The sequence below is a fragment of the Mizuhopecten yessoensis genome, unplaced genomic scaffold (genome assembly GCF_002113885.1).
Source record: "Mizuhopecten yessoensis strain PY_sf001 unplaced genomic scaffold, ASM211388v2 scaffold7521, whole genome shotgun sequence".
Taxonomy (NCBI): Eukaryota; Metazoa; Mollusca; class Bivalvia; order Pectinida; family Pectinidae; genus Mizuhopecten; species Mizuhopecten yessoensis.
The window spans coordinates 619606-638461 of NW_018407089.1; the positions used below are offsets into that span (position 1 = coordinate 619606).

The following is an 18856-nucleotide window of genomic DNA, read 5'->3' on the forward strand; positions in this document are numbered from 1 at the left end:
TATTTGCCTAGAAAAGGTCTCAAACAATATTTTATGATGATGAAAATGACAAATGTAATCCTTCCTTACCTTTGGGATAAGACAGAAAATTCTCAGCCCTAGGGGTAAGATTCTTAAAAGTCTAGCTCAAATCTTTAATGTGGGCTAGCTAGACTTTTAAGAATCTTACCCCAAGGATTGAGATTTTTCTGTCCTATTCCTAAAGCGGGAAATTATTTTTTTCCCTCGTGAATAAAAAGAGTTTGTTTTTATAAAATGCAAACGTTGATTTCATATTTTCCATCAAATCGAAATTATCTTTCGTAATCTGCTATTTTGACGTGACGTTATACATTTTTTTATGGCAGGGGAATCCCGGTGTTTTTGCCCTAGGGTAACAAAGAAATATCTGTTCTTGACCAGAAGTATCGATATCTTAGTCTAATAAGGGAGAAAATAACTTATGTTTAACAATATTTCAAGAGAAAACTATCAGGCTTATAAGTAGTATTACGTTATGTTAGCAAACAGCTGTAGACGCCATGATGTTTATTGAATGCTTTTAATAAACTTAGAAATTTGATCAAGCATCAAACTTTTTCTATTTTCCTTCTCTGCAAAACATTTCAGAAATAAGGTCTCTAGTATAATTGTTAATAAATCATTTCGTCATTATAGAAGGCCAAGATCGGAAAACAATTGCTTGATTGGGGTAACGCTTAGGTCATTTGAAGGTAAGTGCCGGGAAAGACGACACTCCTGAAGGAAAGAGGAGAATGAAAAATTCCAACGTCCTCCGAAGAGAGATTCAAAAGGAAATCCCCGACTCTGAAACGATCTTTAAGTTGAAAGTTTAAATGGCAAGTGTTTTACCGTGCTTCAATTATCGTTAGATACTTATGAATCAATATGATTGTGTTAAAAGGCCAATACAGATGGAATTCTTGGACTCTCATACGGAATTATCACTGAAAGAGATTGACATGTATGTCGTATATATCACAAATATCATATCGACACTAAGCAGATAGAGACCACGGGATGTAGGAAGTAATCGATACCGCAGAAATCCATTGCAAGTGAAAGATGCCGCTAATACTGATTAATCATGGTAAAATGCAAATTTAAAGAAAGTCATGGTTAAACTTGTTTATTTGTTACAGATCGATAGACTTTTATTTGACAGTTCCAGTGCAAAGGCAGTGTTCTTAAAAAGTTGAATTTCCTATCAAATCAATCACAGTATACAGGATGCAAACGTGCATGAATGTCCCCTAGAACTACAATAGTTTCTTTGTTTCTCGTTAAATATACCCGTAAGTATTCGGCAACAGTTTTGATTATCCACTATTGCGTAACACCATTAACGTTATAATATTTTTCATTCTTTGACTAATAATATCATGGCATACGTTTAATTGTTCGGAAACAGGAATAATGCATTTTCAACGGAAACATAGTATGAATGATATGCCAAACAGAAGTTCCAAAACTTGCGAGTGTTGGTCATCTTGTTTATTTTACTCTCATGAGCTAATTTTTAAAAATATTTAAAAAGAAATCATTCGGTAAACTTTGTGTCTCTATACAATTTGAAAATTTGTAAAATATAGTCAGATAAAGATGATTACCAAACAAACACTCGTTGGGGAACCTCTTTATGATCATGAACACAATTTACGAAAGTTATGCTGTAAAGACAACAATACTCATGGGTTTTGATTGGAAGGTGATGCGACATAGGACATTCATTGGACTTACGAAAAATAACCACACGACCAATTAACAACAGTAACCACGTAGACATCAAAACAAAACAAGGAAACAGGGAAAACCAGTGTCCTAACAAGGTGTCCCGAACAGAGTAGACTTTCTGTTACCAAATCTGACACCGTTAAATACAGAAAAGTATATAGGTCAGCAAGCTGTAACTAGAAAAAAACAATAAGTGAAAATAAAGTATGAGCAGGTAAAAAAACTGCAAGTATTGATAACAAAATGCACTTTACATATGCCGCACGGTAAGTAAGTACAATCAATCAGTACTTCACAAGTGTTATATCCTGAATAAATACGTATTTGTTCTAAACTTGAATATACAAAGGTATTGAACATTTAAAAGAAAGAAAGAAAATAATCGATATTATAACTTGTAATGACTTAACATTCTTTGTCTATTAACGCACCCAGCCACTACTACTCACCACACCTATTATTTGAGCAATGTTTTATGAACATCATTTTTCAGTACAATTTAACACCATGTCTTGTCTCGAATCGGTAAAAGCATTGTTGATTTTGTGTTGTTTGTAAATGGTCTGTATTGATATTGATATGCGTTCTGAAAAACGTCGACAGTATGATATCTTAATCAACCTCTTTCAGTGATAGACCTATCGCGATAAACGTTAGAGGTGTATAAGCACTTGATGATACCGGGAACAGGTACTGTATAGTTATTATTATTCGCGGGGAATTAAATTTTGCCATATTCGTGATCATCTTAGACTGTGCGATATTAAATACTCTGCGAACATTTCTATAGTCTATTTCAATCGCTGTTGTTATATATAGACGCACACGAAAATATTAAAAATGTTTGTTAACCTGTTTAGTATGCATGCCAAAACACAGTCGACCACCCAATCTTAAATGACCAAAGAAGTTGCAAGCACGTGCACGTTCAACTATTAACATACGGACACAGTCGCCCTTACTTCAGCCAGCCGTCTAGAATCGATACCATTTGAAGTATTTGTCAAGGCAAAACGTTTTGACACACTTAAGATAGCCAAATTGAATGTTAGGGATATATGTAGGATGACAATGTGAAGTGTTGCGTAGCAGCTGGGGACTTTGAATCAGTTAAAGTTTAAGGTCACATTAAGTTCAAAGGTCAAATGAATTGTCCGGATCGTAAATTCTTAATAGTTAATATAGAGCTTAATGAAGGTTCAGTGATAAATGTAGGATGGGAAGGCGGTGTTGCATACCACTTTCGGCTCTGTACACCCAAGTGCAATGCCTCATTAAATTGAAACATTATTATTCCGAGCTAAACTTTTGTATCGTTAAAGGCAAATAAATGTAGCATTGAGGTCGTTCACTTTACACGGTTATGTAATGTAAATGCTCAGAATGGTGCTAAGATAACGTCGAGATATGTGTTAAGTCATATGATAATATTGACCTCTGATCTTTCACGTTAATTTCAAGTGAAAGCAACATATAGGAAAATTGATTACATAAAATATTCAGATGTCATTTGTTAGTGTAGTTTTTAATTTACGCAGTATAATGTTAAAATGTATGTTACCTTATTTGTTAAGCTCCTTGAAGGGAAACATAAGACAGGTCATACTGTATGTCACGGTATATATTACTGTAAGGATCTCTGTCCCACTTAGTTGTGGCTTTACCTACATACAGTAATCTCCCTGAATTTCTGTTAGGATACAAACTGTAGCAAAGTTGGGTATAACACTTCCGTTGACTACGTATCACAGTCGGTTAGTGAGACGGTATAAGTACCTGATGTTCTGGGTAAAAATCCCAGTCTAGTGCTTTTTGAAATGAGAACACTGTTGTTGATTATATTTTGTTTTTTTACTTTCTTTAGGGGAATCCTTAACAAAAACAACGTGGTTATTTGCATGCATGCATGTAACCATACACTACATTGTAGTCTTGTTGATAGGACGTTAAATCATATTAACTAACGCAAACCAAATAGGTCACCCTTTTTGGGAGCATAATCCATAAATTATAATGTTATAATTTGAAAGATTAACGAACTCACCTGTTAACCAGGTAAACCCGTGACTACGGTTGTCCAGTGCTGAATGATAACACCATTGATAAACAACATTGCACAATGTTGACAGTGTCATCACTTTGACGGCTGTTTATCTATCCTCGTGTCAAACACATAAGCGAACGACAAAAGCATCTGCTAACATGTACATTAACATGTCGGTCAAGTACAACTGTATATGCTTGTTTCATTTATATCTCTACACTTTACAGCTGTTTGTTTGTTTTTTCTTTCTCGGGTGAATATCCTCACCTTTTTAAATCCATTTAAAGCAACAAATGTATCTGGAGAATCATGGTCGGGTTATTTTTCTGTTCTGGTTAACGAGGGAATATTAAAAACACTTCGTCTGATGAATCCCAAGGTAATTGTCTTGATTAGTCCTTACTACATTAGCACACATACACACATTTTGTCCACACATGGATGCACGTCATTAAATGATAATCAACTGTGAACAGGACAATAATAAAATAATCAAAGTTTTATTACATGAAGCAGACCATACATAAACCTATGCTTTTTATGAACCTCACTTGACCGACATACTCTGTCCCTTGCATACACACACGTTAGCACGCATACACTACACATATGGAGGCCATCCTTAAATGACATAAGCTGTACATAGGACGTTAAACAAAATTAAACTAATCAAAACCTCACTGATCACTGATGGACTAAACACATATATATCGTGTCAGGTACAACGTTATGAACAGATTATACATCAGCTGTGATATGAATACACATGTCCTCCACACGGTGAAACTGAACCGAAGATCAGGTAAGTAAATATATGTAACAAGAAACATTAATTTACTTTGATATGCGAAGTTTAAGAAATTAAAATATCGTTCTTTTTAAACGACGCTTTGCATCCGACAATTAGATAACAGATGTCAAATCTAGTAAGTCACTTTCGAAGGCACAAAGACGGAAGAAATCATTTGGAATTGTCTCTGTTTTAAACAGCTAGTTTAAAGCCTTGCCGTTTTCAATCATTATCGGATGTGTTTTAGAATGAATTTCAGTACAATTTAATCAGGTCCTATGAAACAAACCTCAAATAACACTTGAACAGATAAAAGCCCTGATTGATTAACCAATTCAAAATAAATAGCATGTCTGAGATATACCTGTTTTTTTCCATAAGTGATGTTCCCAGATTTCAGACTTGTGATAACCATGGTTAACACATCAAAGACGCATGATTTTGAACAGAAACTAGTGACTAGTGACACCTGAATATTATTTTTGTTTTTTTGCTGTTTATAGATATTTTTTAAAAACCTGTCTGCAATAAATTATCAAATACTTGATAACAGAAATACGCACGTTTTAGCCTAGCTTCATTCGGTGGATTTTTCAAAATATTTACACATGACCTGAGTACAAATAATATACTTCGTTAAAAGTTAGATTTTGTTGTGTAGACACAGATCCATAAAAATGCAATTTTTGTTTTAAAAAGGTATGAAGCCAATATAGTATTCTACATTGTGTATATGCTAATTTTGGTGATGTTTCCTTTTAATCTGGATACTTGTGAAATTACATGGGTTATTAATTGTACACAAATACCACCCATCGCTACTCTACACTGCCTTATATGCAGGTGAAGTACAAAAGTATGTTACTGTGACCTTTATACTAAGATATGTGTACTGTTTCGTAAATTAAGACGTATATATTACTCTCATGGAGGAACGTCCTCAAGTGACCTTAGCTGTTAATAATATGTTTTAAAAAATCAAACCAAACCCTGATGCTGTTCTGCTTTATTGCATATTTCTGTCACTGACCGCGAACCGCGCATATACGTCGGGATGCGGAGTGGTCGATCAGTCGGACGATATCCATCCGGCGTTATGGATTGAACCTGCCAAGCACGCAGGCTTTTTCTTCCCTACCAAAGCAGCCTGCGAGTAGTTTGGCAATCCGATTACGAATCCCACCAGCTACGTGCATTGTAAATATATGCCCGTGTGTACACCCGCTAGAGTGGTGATTCTCCCTTTAGGACAAGAATGCCAGCTCCAGTCTCAGGGACGCCGGTTTTGCCAACCATGAGGTTACACCTCCTTCTTGCCCCCCGCGATTTTACCCCTGTAGGTTGGGGATCAAGACAAGATTACGCTTGGTTTTGCCCACTGCACGTATCATCAGAGGCGGTAAATGTGGTACCCCCTGCATAATTGTGGATTTGCTTTTATGCCCTTTATTTTGGGACACACATTATTATTGTTGTTATTTTTATAATACATGCTTAACGGCCAATCAACACAGGATAGGTCATTAGGGCCAACAAATTGTCAACAAAACCAAAAGAAAAATAAAAACATCAAACAAACTTAAAGGTAAAAGACATGACAATTTAAATATTTGAAGTGGCCATGGTAACTCATATCCTATTGTAGAAAACAGTATTTTTTTCTCGAAAAGAAAGCGACCAAAATAAATCAGTTACACCCGTTGCAATATTTGGGATGTTAATATTTCATTCTACTTCTAACTACTTTTTATTTCCTAATCCCTTGCTCGACAACACCTCACTTGTGGCACGTTCACCCAGATGAGGAAGGCAATGCGTTCTATCCCAAGCCGGAACATACCAAAGTCCTTAAAATGGCTGTTGTTTATTCTCTGCTCAATGTTCAGTTTAAGGGGAATTGCAACAACTGGTTCACCCATTGCCATTATAATATGATCGTGAGGAATGATGTGCTGGGTAACCCCGGCATGGTATTTCAGTGAGATAGCACTATAAAGTCGACATCAGATCCGGTCTCTCTCTTGCAGGAAATCAGATCAATATAACAAAGGTTGCAGCAGATAAATTAGGTCGGTTTCGTGACACCATTTAAATGGCAAAGCCCAAGTTGTTCTAGCTGTATAAAAAAACCTTTTAAATTATTTCATAATAAATATATTATAATATACATTGTCCATTCCATAGGAGAGGGCTTGTATAGGCATTATATGAATTTTGTTTAAGATGCAATATTCAATAAAATTCTTGAAACAAATCCCAAGTTCTGCAGAGGGTTCCCTCATAAGCCGTCACTTACGAGCAGTTATATCCTTTTCCCCGATATCCAACTTGCAGGGGTGCTAGTCTCTGGTAGCGACTGTCACGCAGTAATGAGAAAGATTTTAAAAAAAAATCCTTGCATTTACTGTTAATTGCCAAAGCATGCACAACTTTATGGTTTGGTGAATTATTGTTAATTCCAAAATATGTACAAAGGAAATCCAGGTTACGGCTTTTTTGCCCACATTATCATTAGAATTTAAAATGTACAGTATTTATTTATTTTTTATCTTTGAATATTCTTTGATACTATTTTATAATCTCTTATGGTATATAATTTGTTTAAATATGAGCTCTGTAGTGTTCAAGAGGTACACAGAAATATGGCAAATTGACTAAACTGGTTACCATGGCAACCATAATGAAAAAATCGTTCCATTACAGTATTGAGAGAATTATTAGAAAATAAAGAAAACTTGGTTCAAAGATAAGGATCTCTAATATGGTAGATTTGGGATAAAAAATGGGGAATCATACTTTGACATTTGCATGATGTACGGCTAATTAGCTCGAATGCTATTTCAGTATGGAGCTTAAGGACAATTTCCTGTTGGTTGCCGCCATTGATTTTGGAACTACGTACACTGGTTATGCCTATTCCACTCTAAAAGAATTCCAGACCGATCCTCTGAAAATTAACATGATGACCTGGAATGCGGGATCAGGAGGACTTGTGTCTCAGAAAACATCCACCTGCGTTCTATTTAAGCCAGATGGGACCTTTCATTCCTTCGGATATAAGGCTGAAGATTACTATACCGAGCTGTATATGGATGATAAACACAAAGACTGGTTTTTCTTCCGCCGCTTCAAAATGGAGTTGTACAAAGATCACGTAAGTTCCCATCTTAATCATTGATTCTGCCTCATTACACGAATATGAAATATTTTCCTACAGTCAAAAACAGTTTCATTTATATATCTTTTCCCTTCGCTTCTTTAATGTGTGTAATTGATATCAAATATAATTAGCTTATATTTGTTTGAGGGTAGGGATAGCAACATTTCCGTTTAACGATGAAATAACTAAGTTATCAGGGGCTTTGCTGGTCTGTAGAGCTAAACGTGGTTGCATTAAGTTAAGAGCAAACTAAATTTGGTGCCTTTGTAGACGTTTTCTTCAGGGTGGTAAGTATGGATTATGAAAGGTTATTTTTAAACAATTATTAACATTTGCTATGTGACGCTTCGATATTAAAAATGTCACCTTCATCAGACAAATGACAAGTGTAGCGTATGCACACAAAGGTGTAAAATGTGTGTCCACAAAATCGATGTCGATTTCGGCTACGCTGTAAGCGTATGTATAATAGTTGTTATATATGTACCGAAATGACTCTATTCAGCTACACTGTGTTTAATACTTGGTCATAGATGTGTGAGAGTATTTGAGCCCCCTCGTCTCGTTTTGCCGAATATTAATTAGGTAACCTAGTGTAGTGCAGGAATATAGATTAGAAGCATATGGGCCTCAACCGTCAAGAAAATTGAAGTACAATTGTAAACTGTTGGCATGCAGCAACAAATGAAATCAAATATTGCGAAATTATGTTTTGGATTGACCAACCTATATATATACATGTATGGAAAATGTCAGAAAACAGTAAAAAAAAAAAGAAATAATGGAAATTTTAACCCTCCTCGTCAGGAAAAAAAACTATTTTGCAGACACTGTTTTCATTAACTTATTATGAAGCATGTTATTACCTTTCCATCATTGAAGTGCATTTGGTTGAACTGTTGATTTTTAGCAAATGGCCCCTTTTGGGCTAATCTTTTCATGCGTTAGGGCTGATTCTGGGTCTTAATTAACTTAATTTAATCAAACTGCAATCATTCATAGTATTCCAAGCAAGCTTTATTAATAATACAACATAAGCAAAGAATCCTGAAGTGTAATTTTTCAATATAAAATTAAGTAAGTTTTCAGGGGAAGTGACAGGGAAATTTCCTAACTTTGATAACCAAACGAAATACTCATCGAAAACCTTGAGGAAACGTCAACCATCGCATTTCATTATATTTCAGATAAACAAAAACTTCATGTTAAGAACATCAGATGGAAAGGGAATGTCAGCAATCACAGTTATATCAGCTGTGATAGGCTACCTGAAGGGACATTTGATTGAGGCAATACACACTCAGGCAGTCGATGTGTCAGAGACAGATATCAGATGGGTAGTCACTGTACCCGCCATATGGAGTGACGCAGCAAAACAGATGATGCGAGAGGCAGTTGAAAGGGTAAGAGCTGATGATATTTAAAAGGTGCTTGTGTTTATGATATAAAAATGCCTAATTTGTGTAAGACATTATCGGTGTATTAGTTGTTATATCGATCACCCCTACAAATTCACCCAAACATGCGTCGAGATTGATCAATCCAAAGTGTTTGGGCGAATGGGTCGGGAGTGCAGACAATATGCCAAACAGGCCATAAATCTCGCACGTACTACATAGATTTCGGGCCAATGTCTTCGACTAATATTTTTGAGAGAGAGAGGCGGTGGGAAATATATCTGAAACTGAAAGGCTAGTGGGGCTATTTGGATTTCGATCGGCACGAATAGTTGGAACACTTCATTTGAAGTTTGAAGTCGTAGGTCAATTGGTCCGGTTGCTGTTAGAGAGAAGTCAAAAATGTCTCGACCAATGAGGGCAGCCATTTTTAGCTCACCTGCCCGAAGGGAAAGTGAGCTTATTTCATGGCGCAGCGTCCGTCCGTCAACTTTTCCTTTAAAACACTACTTGTCCTGAACGGTCGAGTAGATTTTGACTACATTTGGTTTGGAGCATCCTTGGTCCCAGCTGGGGTCAAAGGGGTGGGGCCAAATAGGGGAAATAGAGGTGAAACCTTTAAAATCCTTCTTCTACCATAGGAATTAAGGGATTTTATCCTTATTTAGTCTGCAGCATCCTTAGACCAAAGGGACACCATTTTGTATAAACGATGGGTGCGGCCCCACTTGGGGCAGAGGGGTGGGGCCAAATACGGGAAATAGAGAATAAACTTTTAAAAATCCTTCTGCTAGTTTAGGGATTAAGAGATTTTATTCTAATTTGGTCTGAAGCATCCTTGGCCCAACAAGGGGACTCAATTTTGTATAAGCGGTGGGTGTCCCCACTAGGGGCAGAGAAGGTTTGGGCCAAATAGGGAAAATAGAGGTAAACCTTTAAAATCTACCATAGGGATTAAGGAATTTTATCCCAATATGGTATGGATCATCCTTAGGCCAAGAGCACTCAATTGTGTATAAACGATGGGTGTGGCCCAACTGGGGGCAGAGGAGCGGGGCCAAATAGGGGAAATTTAGGTAAAACCTTTAAAATCCTTCTTCTACCATAGATATTAAGGGATTCTATTCTTATTTAGTCTGGGGCATCCTTGGTCCAAGGGGACTCAATTTTGTACAAACGGTAGGTATGGCCAACATATGGGTCAGAGGGGTGGAGCCAAATAGGGGAAATAGAGGTAAACCTTTAACATCCTTCTTCTAACATAGAGATAAAGGGATTTTATTATAATTTGGTATGAAGCATCCTTGGGCCAAGGGGACTCAATTTTGTATGAACGGCGGGTGTGGCCCCCCTTGGGGCAGAGGATAGGAGCTCAGTAGGGGAAATAGAGAATAAGTCTTCAAAATCCTTCTTCTTCTATAGGAATGACAGGACTTGTCCAAATTTGGTATGAAGTATCCTTGGGTGAAGGGGAACCAATTTTGTATAAACGAAGGGTCTGAACCCCCTGGGGGCAGTGAGGCGGGGCCCAATAAGGGATATAGAGGAATAGCTTTAATATCCTTCTTCTTCCGTTGGGATGAAGGTATTTTGACCAAATTTGAACAGTATCATTATATGGGGAAGGGAAATCAATTTTGTTTAAGTTTTTAGTCTGACTCCAACCGGGGACCTGAGAGATGGGGCCCAATTAAGCAAATTCTTCAAAATTCTTCTACTTTTGTAGGAATGACAGGATTATGTCCATATTTGGTCTAAAGCATTCTGTGGTAAAGGGGAACCGATTTTGTTTAAACGGTTGGTTTGACCCACCTGGGCGCAAAGGGGCGGGGTCCAATTGGAGAAACATAGCATATTCTTCAAAACCCTTCTTCTGTAGGAATGACAGGATGTTATCCATATTTTGGATGAAGCACCCATGGGTGAGGGGGAACCTATTTTGTATAAATGGTGGGCCTGAAAAAGATTAATGTATCAATACAAACAATATTCTAATGTAAAAGTGTATACCTTAAGTCTACAGTTTTTTTTATATAAACAGCAATATTAAGTACTTGTACAATTCCGTAACCTTGACCTTTGACACTTTTGTGTCATGATTCTTACATTAATGGCTGCACTATTCTAATGTGCCTGGGTATCGCAAAATAAAATACTATTTTGGAGATAATCGTCAATCTAAGCATAGTGATTGGTCTATGACCTCTTGACCTTTGACCAAAATATTATTCGAATAATTTGAAGTAATTCAATATGTGTATACCAAAAGAATTACAGTTTTTGAGATAATTGGGAATTTCGGTTTTGTCATAGCTTTGCCTAATTGCAAAGGTGGGGTCAATATTTGGCCCCCACTTTGATTTCTTTCATTTTTTTGCCACATGTAGATACATAAAAATTATCAATAATTGCATAAATGATTATTCATGAATACAACTGATAACCGTAGTGGAGTCCCTTGCATAACACCATGTTGAGTGACGGAGGTATCCTTACAAAGGGACAGATACAAATGATATTTTGGAAATTAATTATGATAGTGTATAGTGTATAAAATTACTGTTATTTTGATACTAAATATGTCATATTGGGATACATGAAGTAAGCGTAGTGATACCTTTAATTAGAACAACATGCAACATTTCACAAAATTTAAAATATAACCAACATTGTCAACTTGCCTATATATAGTTACAATGGTAGTCTATATTTTTAACTTCTTAAAAAAAAATCCATATATATTCTGTCTTCAGAATCATTTTTATGTAATATCAAAACCGGTTAAGTACTTTTTTAGCCTGCCAAACATGATCAAAGGCCAATTTCCGTAATCATGGAGAATTAATTATCACTGTTTATTATGGTAAATACTGATACATTTTCTGTTTTTGTATTATACCAAAACACTTTGGTATATTACGCATGTTTTAAAGTTATGTGCAACAGAAATAACTCGTGAATATGTATTCTGCCAAGAAATCTTTCCTCGGGAGAACTACTTAAGGTTGAGATTGTGTTATAGATAAAGATATGCAATTATATAAAACCAATAGAATAACCGTGATTGTTAAATTATTATACACTTAATTATACCCCCGCAACGAAGTTAGGCAGTATACTGGAAAAAGCTTGTCTGTCCGTCTGTCTGTCTGTAGAAAAAGTTTGTCCGGACAACTCCTTCTAAAGTAATGGATCAATTTCAACATGAAATTGTGCATCAAGGTATATATTTTTTTCATTCTGATCCTTGTTTAACAAAGTTATGACCCTTTTTTGAAAAATCCTTGTACAGACAACTCCTCCAAAACTGTCGCGCCAATTTCAACGTAAGTTAATAGTATGGTAGCTGCCCCCTGACATTGTGCATCCAAGTAGTACGTTTTTATTCCGACCCTTTAAAAAGGAGTTATGGTCCTTTGGTGAAAAAAACACTTTGTCTGTCCATAAACTACTAGGCCGATTTCAATGAAAATTCACAGATATGGTAACTACCCCTTTATGTCGTGCACTAGGGAAGTATTTTTTCATTTGACCATTTTTAAAGAGTTTGGCACAGGAAGTATGTCAGTGACCTATTTACTTCAATGATTACTGATGGGAGACTATGGATTGCTTTGTAATGCTTTTCCTTTGTTATCCTTTAGCTTACAGTTCTAGTTATTATTATTTTTTGCCATTAAACAAGATATGAAGGAATATTACACTAGTTTATATCGTTTACTCTGAACAAATAAAGCAAGGAAAGATAAAGCAATGAAAGATATCCTTGTCTGACTCCCCATACATACATTTTATTTTAGCATTTTTTTTTGTGTGCGACCTTTAACAAAGGTCAAGGTTATAAACCTTTACAAAACTTAAATCCATTCCATGAGCAACCTGCTTTCCAAATATCAAGACCTAAGGACCTTTGGTCATGAAGAAACACAAATTAAAGGAAAAGTGGAAAGAAAGCTAAATTCCTTTTTTGGATCAAAAGTGTTCTATGACAAATTTACCGGTTGTCATTTTTTTTGAAATTTATGATATTTTTAAAGATAGCCAACTTTTAAGCAAGTATGAAAATAGAATCGTTTTAGAACTATGTAAATTAACGTGCCAAAAATGGAAATGTTCTCATTAGTTATGAAACTTCATATACTTTTCTGCCTAAATCTTCAATAAAAAGAACAATTCCTTCTTTAAATAGTGTAATATTTGGTACCAAAATAACAGTTGGAATATGTTTCGCACAATGATAATATAATTTTATAGTAATTATGTCATTTAAATGCTCTAGGAGGAATTGTATTACCACACCTTTAACATCCACACAGGTGTAAGTCAATGAGGTCCCATTTATCATAAAATGAATTCTGAAACTAACCATTCCTGATTTAAGCGTCATATACTCATACCTTTTTGGAGTTATCTTGTTTTGGGCAGGGGCCGACGCTAATGTTAAATCTCCATTGACATTGACCCTACCTTTGTCCCCGCGCCTTTGGACTTTTCGATTTATATTTTTCACAATTGTATCTTACAAAAAGAATAATTTTGCTCATTCTCAATTCCAAATAGCAAACCAACACTTAGCCGAAGTTATAACGATATTTTGATATATTGCTTTTTTTCAGACTGGAATAGTAAGTAATCAACTAATTCTTGCATTAGAACCAGAAGCTGCATCGATGCTCTGTAAAAACCTCCCTGCAGTTGAGCTTTTCTCCGCAGACTACACAGACAAAGTTGATACTTTTCGGTCAGGAGCGAAATACATGGTGTTCGATGCTGGAGGTACGTTATTTTTCGTTACTACAAAAATGTGTCAACTTCAATATAACATATTGAACTGGTTGTACGTACGGAAGTAACAATGGTAGATAGTGTCACCACTCAATTTAGAGGCGACCAATGTATGGGCCCCTGTAGAATCGTCGGGTTTTATCCTTGTCTTCTACTTGAAGCAAATAGAAGAAAAATGATCCAATTGCAACACTGGGGATCGAGAAAAGAATTTACCTGTTATAGGCATTTCCAACTGCAGAATTCTGGACACAAATGCGACCAAAATAAACCTACTGACCAATAGCAATATTTGGATCTTTATATTTCTCTCTAATTTCTGTTTCCATGTGTCTTATTTTTGAACATTCGCCAAGGTGAGGAAGGCAATATGTCCTGTCCCGATACATGGATATACCAAAGTCCTTAAATATGGTAGATATTCTATCCCACCGCATGATCGTAGAAGCCGACTAATGTGCCACCCTCCTGTAGAATCGGGTTGGTTTTATCTTTGTCTTCTATTTAGACATCAAGAGAATCGGGGGCTTTCCTCTATGTCTTCTAAGAAGAGGACATGGAAGAGACCAAAATTGATCTGCTGCCCCAAATGCAACACTTGGGATCTATTTCGTTTCCTATCTCTCCTGTTTTCTTTCTTTTCCATTTACTTGTTGTTTCAGTGGGTGTCTCCTAAGGCATCGTCTTCATATGACATTGGCTGTTGCGAGGACGTTTAACCCCAAACAAACAAACAAGTATGCAAACAAGTAATGGATGGATGTTTCCAGTGGAATCCCTCAGGGCAGTGTCCTTGACCCGTCATTATTTGTAATATATATATATAGATATATAAAGAAAACATTGAGAAGTCCTTGTGTTGGAATTAAATATAGATATATATATCAATGACTTACCAGAAACAATAAAAGCGTCAACATTCTTATTTGCTGATGATACAAAAATGTATAATCACAGCGAATAAATGAACCTGCAAGAAGACCAGGACCAGATCCAAATACAGTTATTGGATGTTGAAATTTTACCCGGAATGCAAAGTGCTTTCATTAGGAAAACCTAAAATAATACCGCGTCGCTTTATTTACGCAAAGACACCAATGAATGGCGGATAAAAGTCATTTTGGAAAACGTTAACAAAGAAAAGGATCTCTCGGAGTAATCACAGATAACAAACTTAAATTTAATGATCATATACACGAATCGGTAAACAAAGCAAACAAAGGAGTATGGGAACAATTAAAAGAACGTATGTATATTTAGACGCATCAAGTTGTTGTGCTGTATAAAGCATACGTGAGACCACATCTGGAATACGGAACTAGCATATGTAATACATACCTACAAAAGGACATTAACGAAAGGGAGAGCCATAAAACAGATACCAGGAATGAAATGGATAAGCATTTATTGGGGACAACCAGAATGATTTTATAATCATGAACTCGACAACAATGAACTTATCCACTGCCGGGGCGTCAGCCTAGAGGATGACCATACATATGATTTGGATATATAGGCTTTTGCCTGCGTCCGTATAATATTATTATTCCCTGTTTAACGTTCAGCAATAATGAGAATAGCAACAACTGGTAAAGTCGGCATCAGATCTTCGCCATTGTTAGTCGTAAATGTTGTATAGGTTTGATTTGGTTTTATTAAGTTTAACGTCCTATTAAAAGTTTAGGGTATTTATGGACGTGTCTCCATGTGTTTTGTGTATGTGTGCTTGAGACAGGGTATGTTGGTGTATTTGTCTCCTTGTGATAGCGCGGATCTGATGCCGACTTTATAGTGCTACCTCACCAAAATGTCATGCCGAAGGCACCCATCACAGCAATCCTCCTGGCCATATTATACTGGTAAAAGGTGAACCTTGGCGAACGCTCAACATTAAGCCAGTATTGAGGTACTGCCAAGCAAGGCGCTAGGTAATAAAAGATAGATAGAAGTAGAAAGAAAGACAAAGATCCCAAATCTTACAATTCATGCCGTAGACAACAGCAAGTGCAGGTGCATTCTTTTTTCGATTCCCGACCTGCAGGGGTGTAATGTGTACTTAATAATCAGGTGTAATGTGTTTTTTTATCGCCTCTTATTTTTCATATATATTTCAGAATTTTTTACATGTTTTTTTTAATATTTTGCATAGCATCTCATTTCCATATATATTTTCTATGGCATAGGTGGTACCATAGATATCACGGTACATGAAGTGTTAAAAGGAGGATTTTTGAAAGAAGTCCATGCGGCTAATGGCGGCGACTGGGGAGGGACCAAAGTTGACGAAGCTTTTGAGGAATTCTTGGAGAGTATTGTCGGGAAGGCTGCGTTCCAACACTTCAAGGCTAATGAGTTACCGAGTGTCATAGACCTGCACAGGAATTTTGAGGTAAAAAAAAAGATGTGCACAGGTGAGGATATTGGAACGAAAATGTCGTTATATGTCCCCTGTTCGCTTCTAGAATCATTCAAAGAACACAATCCCGGAAAATCTATAGATGACGCTAGTGCAGTTTATCACTGTTCAACAGAGGTGGAATGGAAGCGGGACAAAGTGCGACTTTCACAAAAGAAAACACTATCTGTGTTTGAACAATCGTTCAAGCAGATCATCGATCACATGTCCGATATCCTCAGCAAACCGGCGATTAAAGATTGTGAGGCCATCCTGATGGTGGGTGGATACTCCGAATGTCCACTTCTCCAGGACGCCATCAGAACCGTCGCCGGAGACATCCGTCTGATCGTTCCTAGTGATGCGAGCCTGGCCGTACTGAAGGGAGCCGTGATCAACGGACACTGTCCGGACACTGTGTCAGAGCGGGTATGTAAATACACATACGGAACAGGTTGCAGGCAGATGTTTATAAGAGGAGTACACAGAGTAGATTATCTTGTATTAACTGAAAGAGGGGAAATAAGGTGTGAAAATTGTTTTTCATCATTTGTCAAAAAAGGCACACACGTCAAGATTGGTACATCTTCGTTTACTAATACTTTCAGTGTGGCTACCTCAGGTCAAACAGGTATGTGTGTTGAACTGTATGTCTCAACGTCTGTTAACCCATTGTATAGCACAGAGGCAAGTTGCCAGAAGATAGGAGCAATCACGTTGGATATGCCTGATACATCGTTGGGTCTTGACAGAGGAGCATGTGTAACGATGTATTTCGGGGGATCAGAGGTCGAACTCAAAGCCGTTGACAAACATACCGGAAATGAGATACGAGGCTGTTTTGATCTTCTCGGATAGTATTATGTTCTTCGGGGTTTAGCTGCGGATGAATTAATGTGTTTAATTTTGTAGTGCCCTCCGTTTTATTTATATTTCGATTTCGAGGGCATTCCATTCATTTTATATTATATCAGTGGAGATGACATTGTAACCAAGGGTTGATCTAAAGCCCAAAAGCGTTTACCAGTTCTCCCCTCACACAAGGCAATTCTAAACAAACACATATTTATGTTTATTTGATCATTGTGCTGTTATATGGAAAACAATAGGACAGTTTTAAACAACATTGCATAAAATATCCATTATAAACTGAAAAAGTAGAAATTTTCACGGTATGGCTCTTCAAACGAATCGCGGTGTTAAACGTTCTTGTGACGGCAATGATTCTAAACCTATATAATTGTTAGCTACATAATCCACAAGTAACTATTTGCATGTAGATATTTTCGCACTCATTTACTCAACGCGACAAACGCGATAATGTCCACACCGCGAAAATTTCCACTTTTACAGTATGTAGTTTTATTAAGTGGTATATATATACGTAGAGATTAAATACATTATTTTTTAATGTTTTTGTACACGACAAATATGTTATGTGTTTAGTGTTACTGTTCATCAGACAATGTGGTATCTGGTCATTTTGAAAAGCGCAGATGCAGTATGTCGGTGAGATCAAACGCCAGACTTTTCAACATGCCGAGACCTACATGAATGGCCAAGCATGCTGTTCTTATTTTCCACTAACAAACTTGAGTAACCAGTGTTGACAATGAACGATACCTAATAAACCATATACGTGTTGTTATTTCAGATATTATATATTTACATAGAGAATATTAAATGGTAAAATCCATATCACATGCCATATCAGCCCGAGGACCACATATCAAACCGAGGGCTGGAAACTTGCTTTGGCATTGATCATATACTTCAACACTGAAAGGTAAATTCAACACAAATTCAATCAAACAAAAACTTAATACATGACATCTCAGTATAGCTCGGGTTGTTGTGCCGCAGGTTGTTTTTTCTTCTCTGTCTCGAGACAGATTGTTCGTGTTATTAAGATCATCAAGATCCAGTATCCAATTAGCCAGTGAATTTAGAATTATGTCACCTTCAGTATTTTTTACCTGACCTCATCAGTGACCTTCGTATCTGATGTAAACAAATCAGTGGTAGTCTATGCGCATATAACTCTAGAGGTGTTCTGCACCTGTAGAGTTCCGAAAGTCGTGATATCCATTTTTATGCATTTCCTGTCTAATATGTGATATGCATTTCCCAACCGCCGGTCTGATATGGGTCACGTGAATTTGCAGCATATAGTTCTCAGTATATGACAAACGCTAGTATCATTGTCTACTGTTATACCTAATTAAGTATCGTTTATCATTGTCTACTGTTATACCTAATTAAGTATCGTTTATCATTGTCTACTGTTACCCTAATTAAGTATCGTTTATCATTGTCTACTGTTATACCTAATTAATCGTTTATCATTGTCTACTGTTATACCTAATTATGTATCGTTTATCATTGTCTACTGTTTACCTAATTAAGTATCGTTTATCATTGTCTACTGTTTTACCTAATTAAGTATCGTTTATCATTGTCTACTGTAATACCTAATTAAGTATCGTCTATCATTGTCTACTGTTACCCTAATTAAGTATCGTTTATCATTGTCTACTGTAATACCTAATTA

At 36.5% G+C, this 18856-nt stretch overlaps 1 protein-coding gene across 1 annotated transcript; it reads left to right on the plus strand.

Annotated features, from left to right (window-relative positions):
• The first annotated feature begins 4469 nt into the window (after positions 1-4469).
• On the plus strand, positions 4470-18744 carry LOC110453842 (heat shock 70 kDa protein 12B-like). The gene is made up of 5 exons (XM_021503015.1): positions 4470-4580; positions 7413-7722; positions 8916-9131; positions 13742-13901; positions 16094-18744. Exons 2-5 carry the CDS (start codon positions 7414-7416, stop codon positions 17161-17163), a joined length of 1755 nt encoding a protein of 584 aa, XP_021358690.1. The 5' UTR covers positions 4470-4580; position 7413; the 3' UTR covers positions 17164-18744.
• The last annotated feature ends 112 nt before the right edge of the window (positions 18745-18856 follow it).

Coding starts and splice junctions, on each gene's coding strand:
- LOC110453842 (XM_021503015.1), top strand. CDS start 7,414: ATGGAGCTTAAGGACAATTTCCTGTTGGTTGCCGCCATTGATTTTGGA. Junction 7,723..8,915: donor TGGAGTTGTACAAAGATCAC/GTAAGTTCCCAT, acceptor ATTATATTTCAG/ATAAACAAAAACTTCATGTT. Junction 13,902..16,093: donor CATGGTGTTCGATGCTGGAG/GTACGTTATTTT, acceptor TCTATGGCATAG/GTGGTACCATAGATATCACG.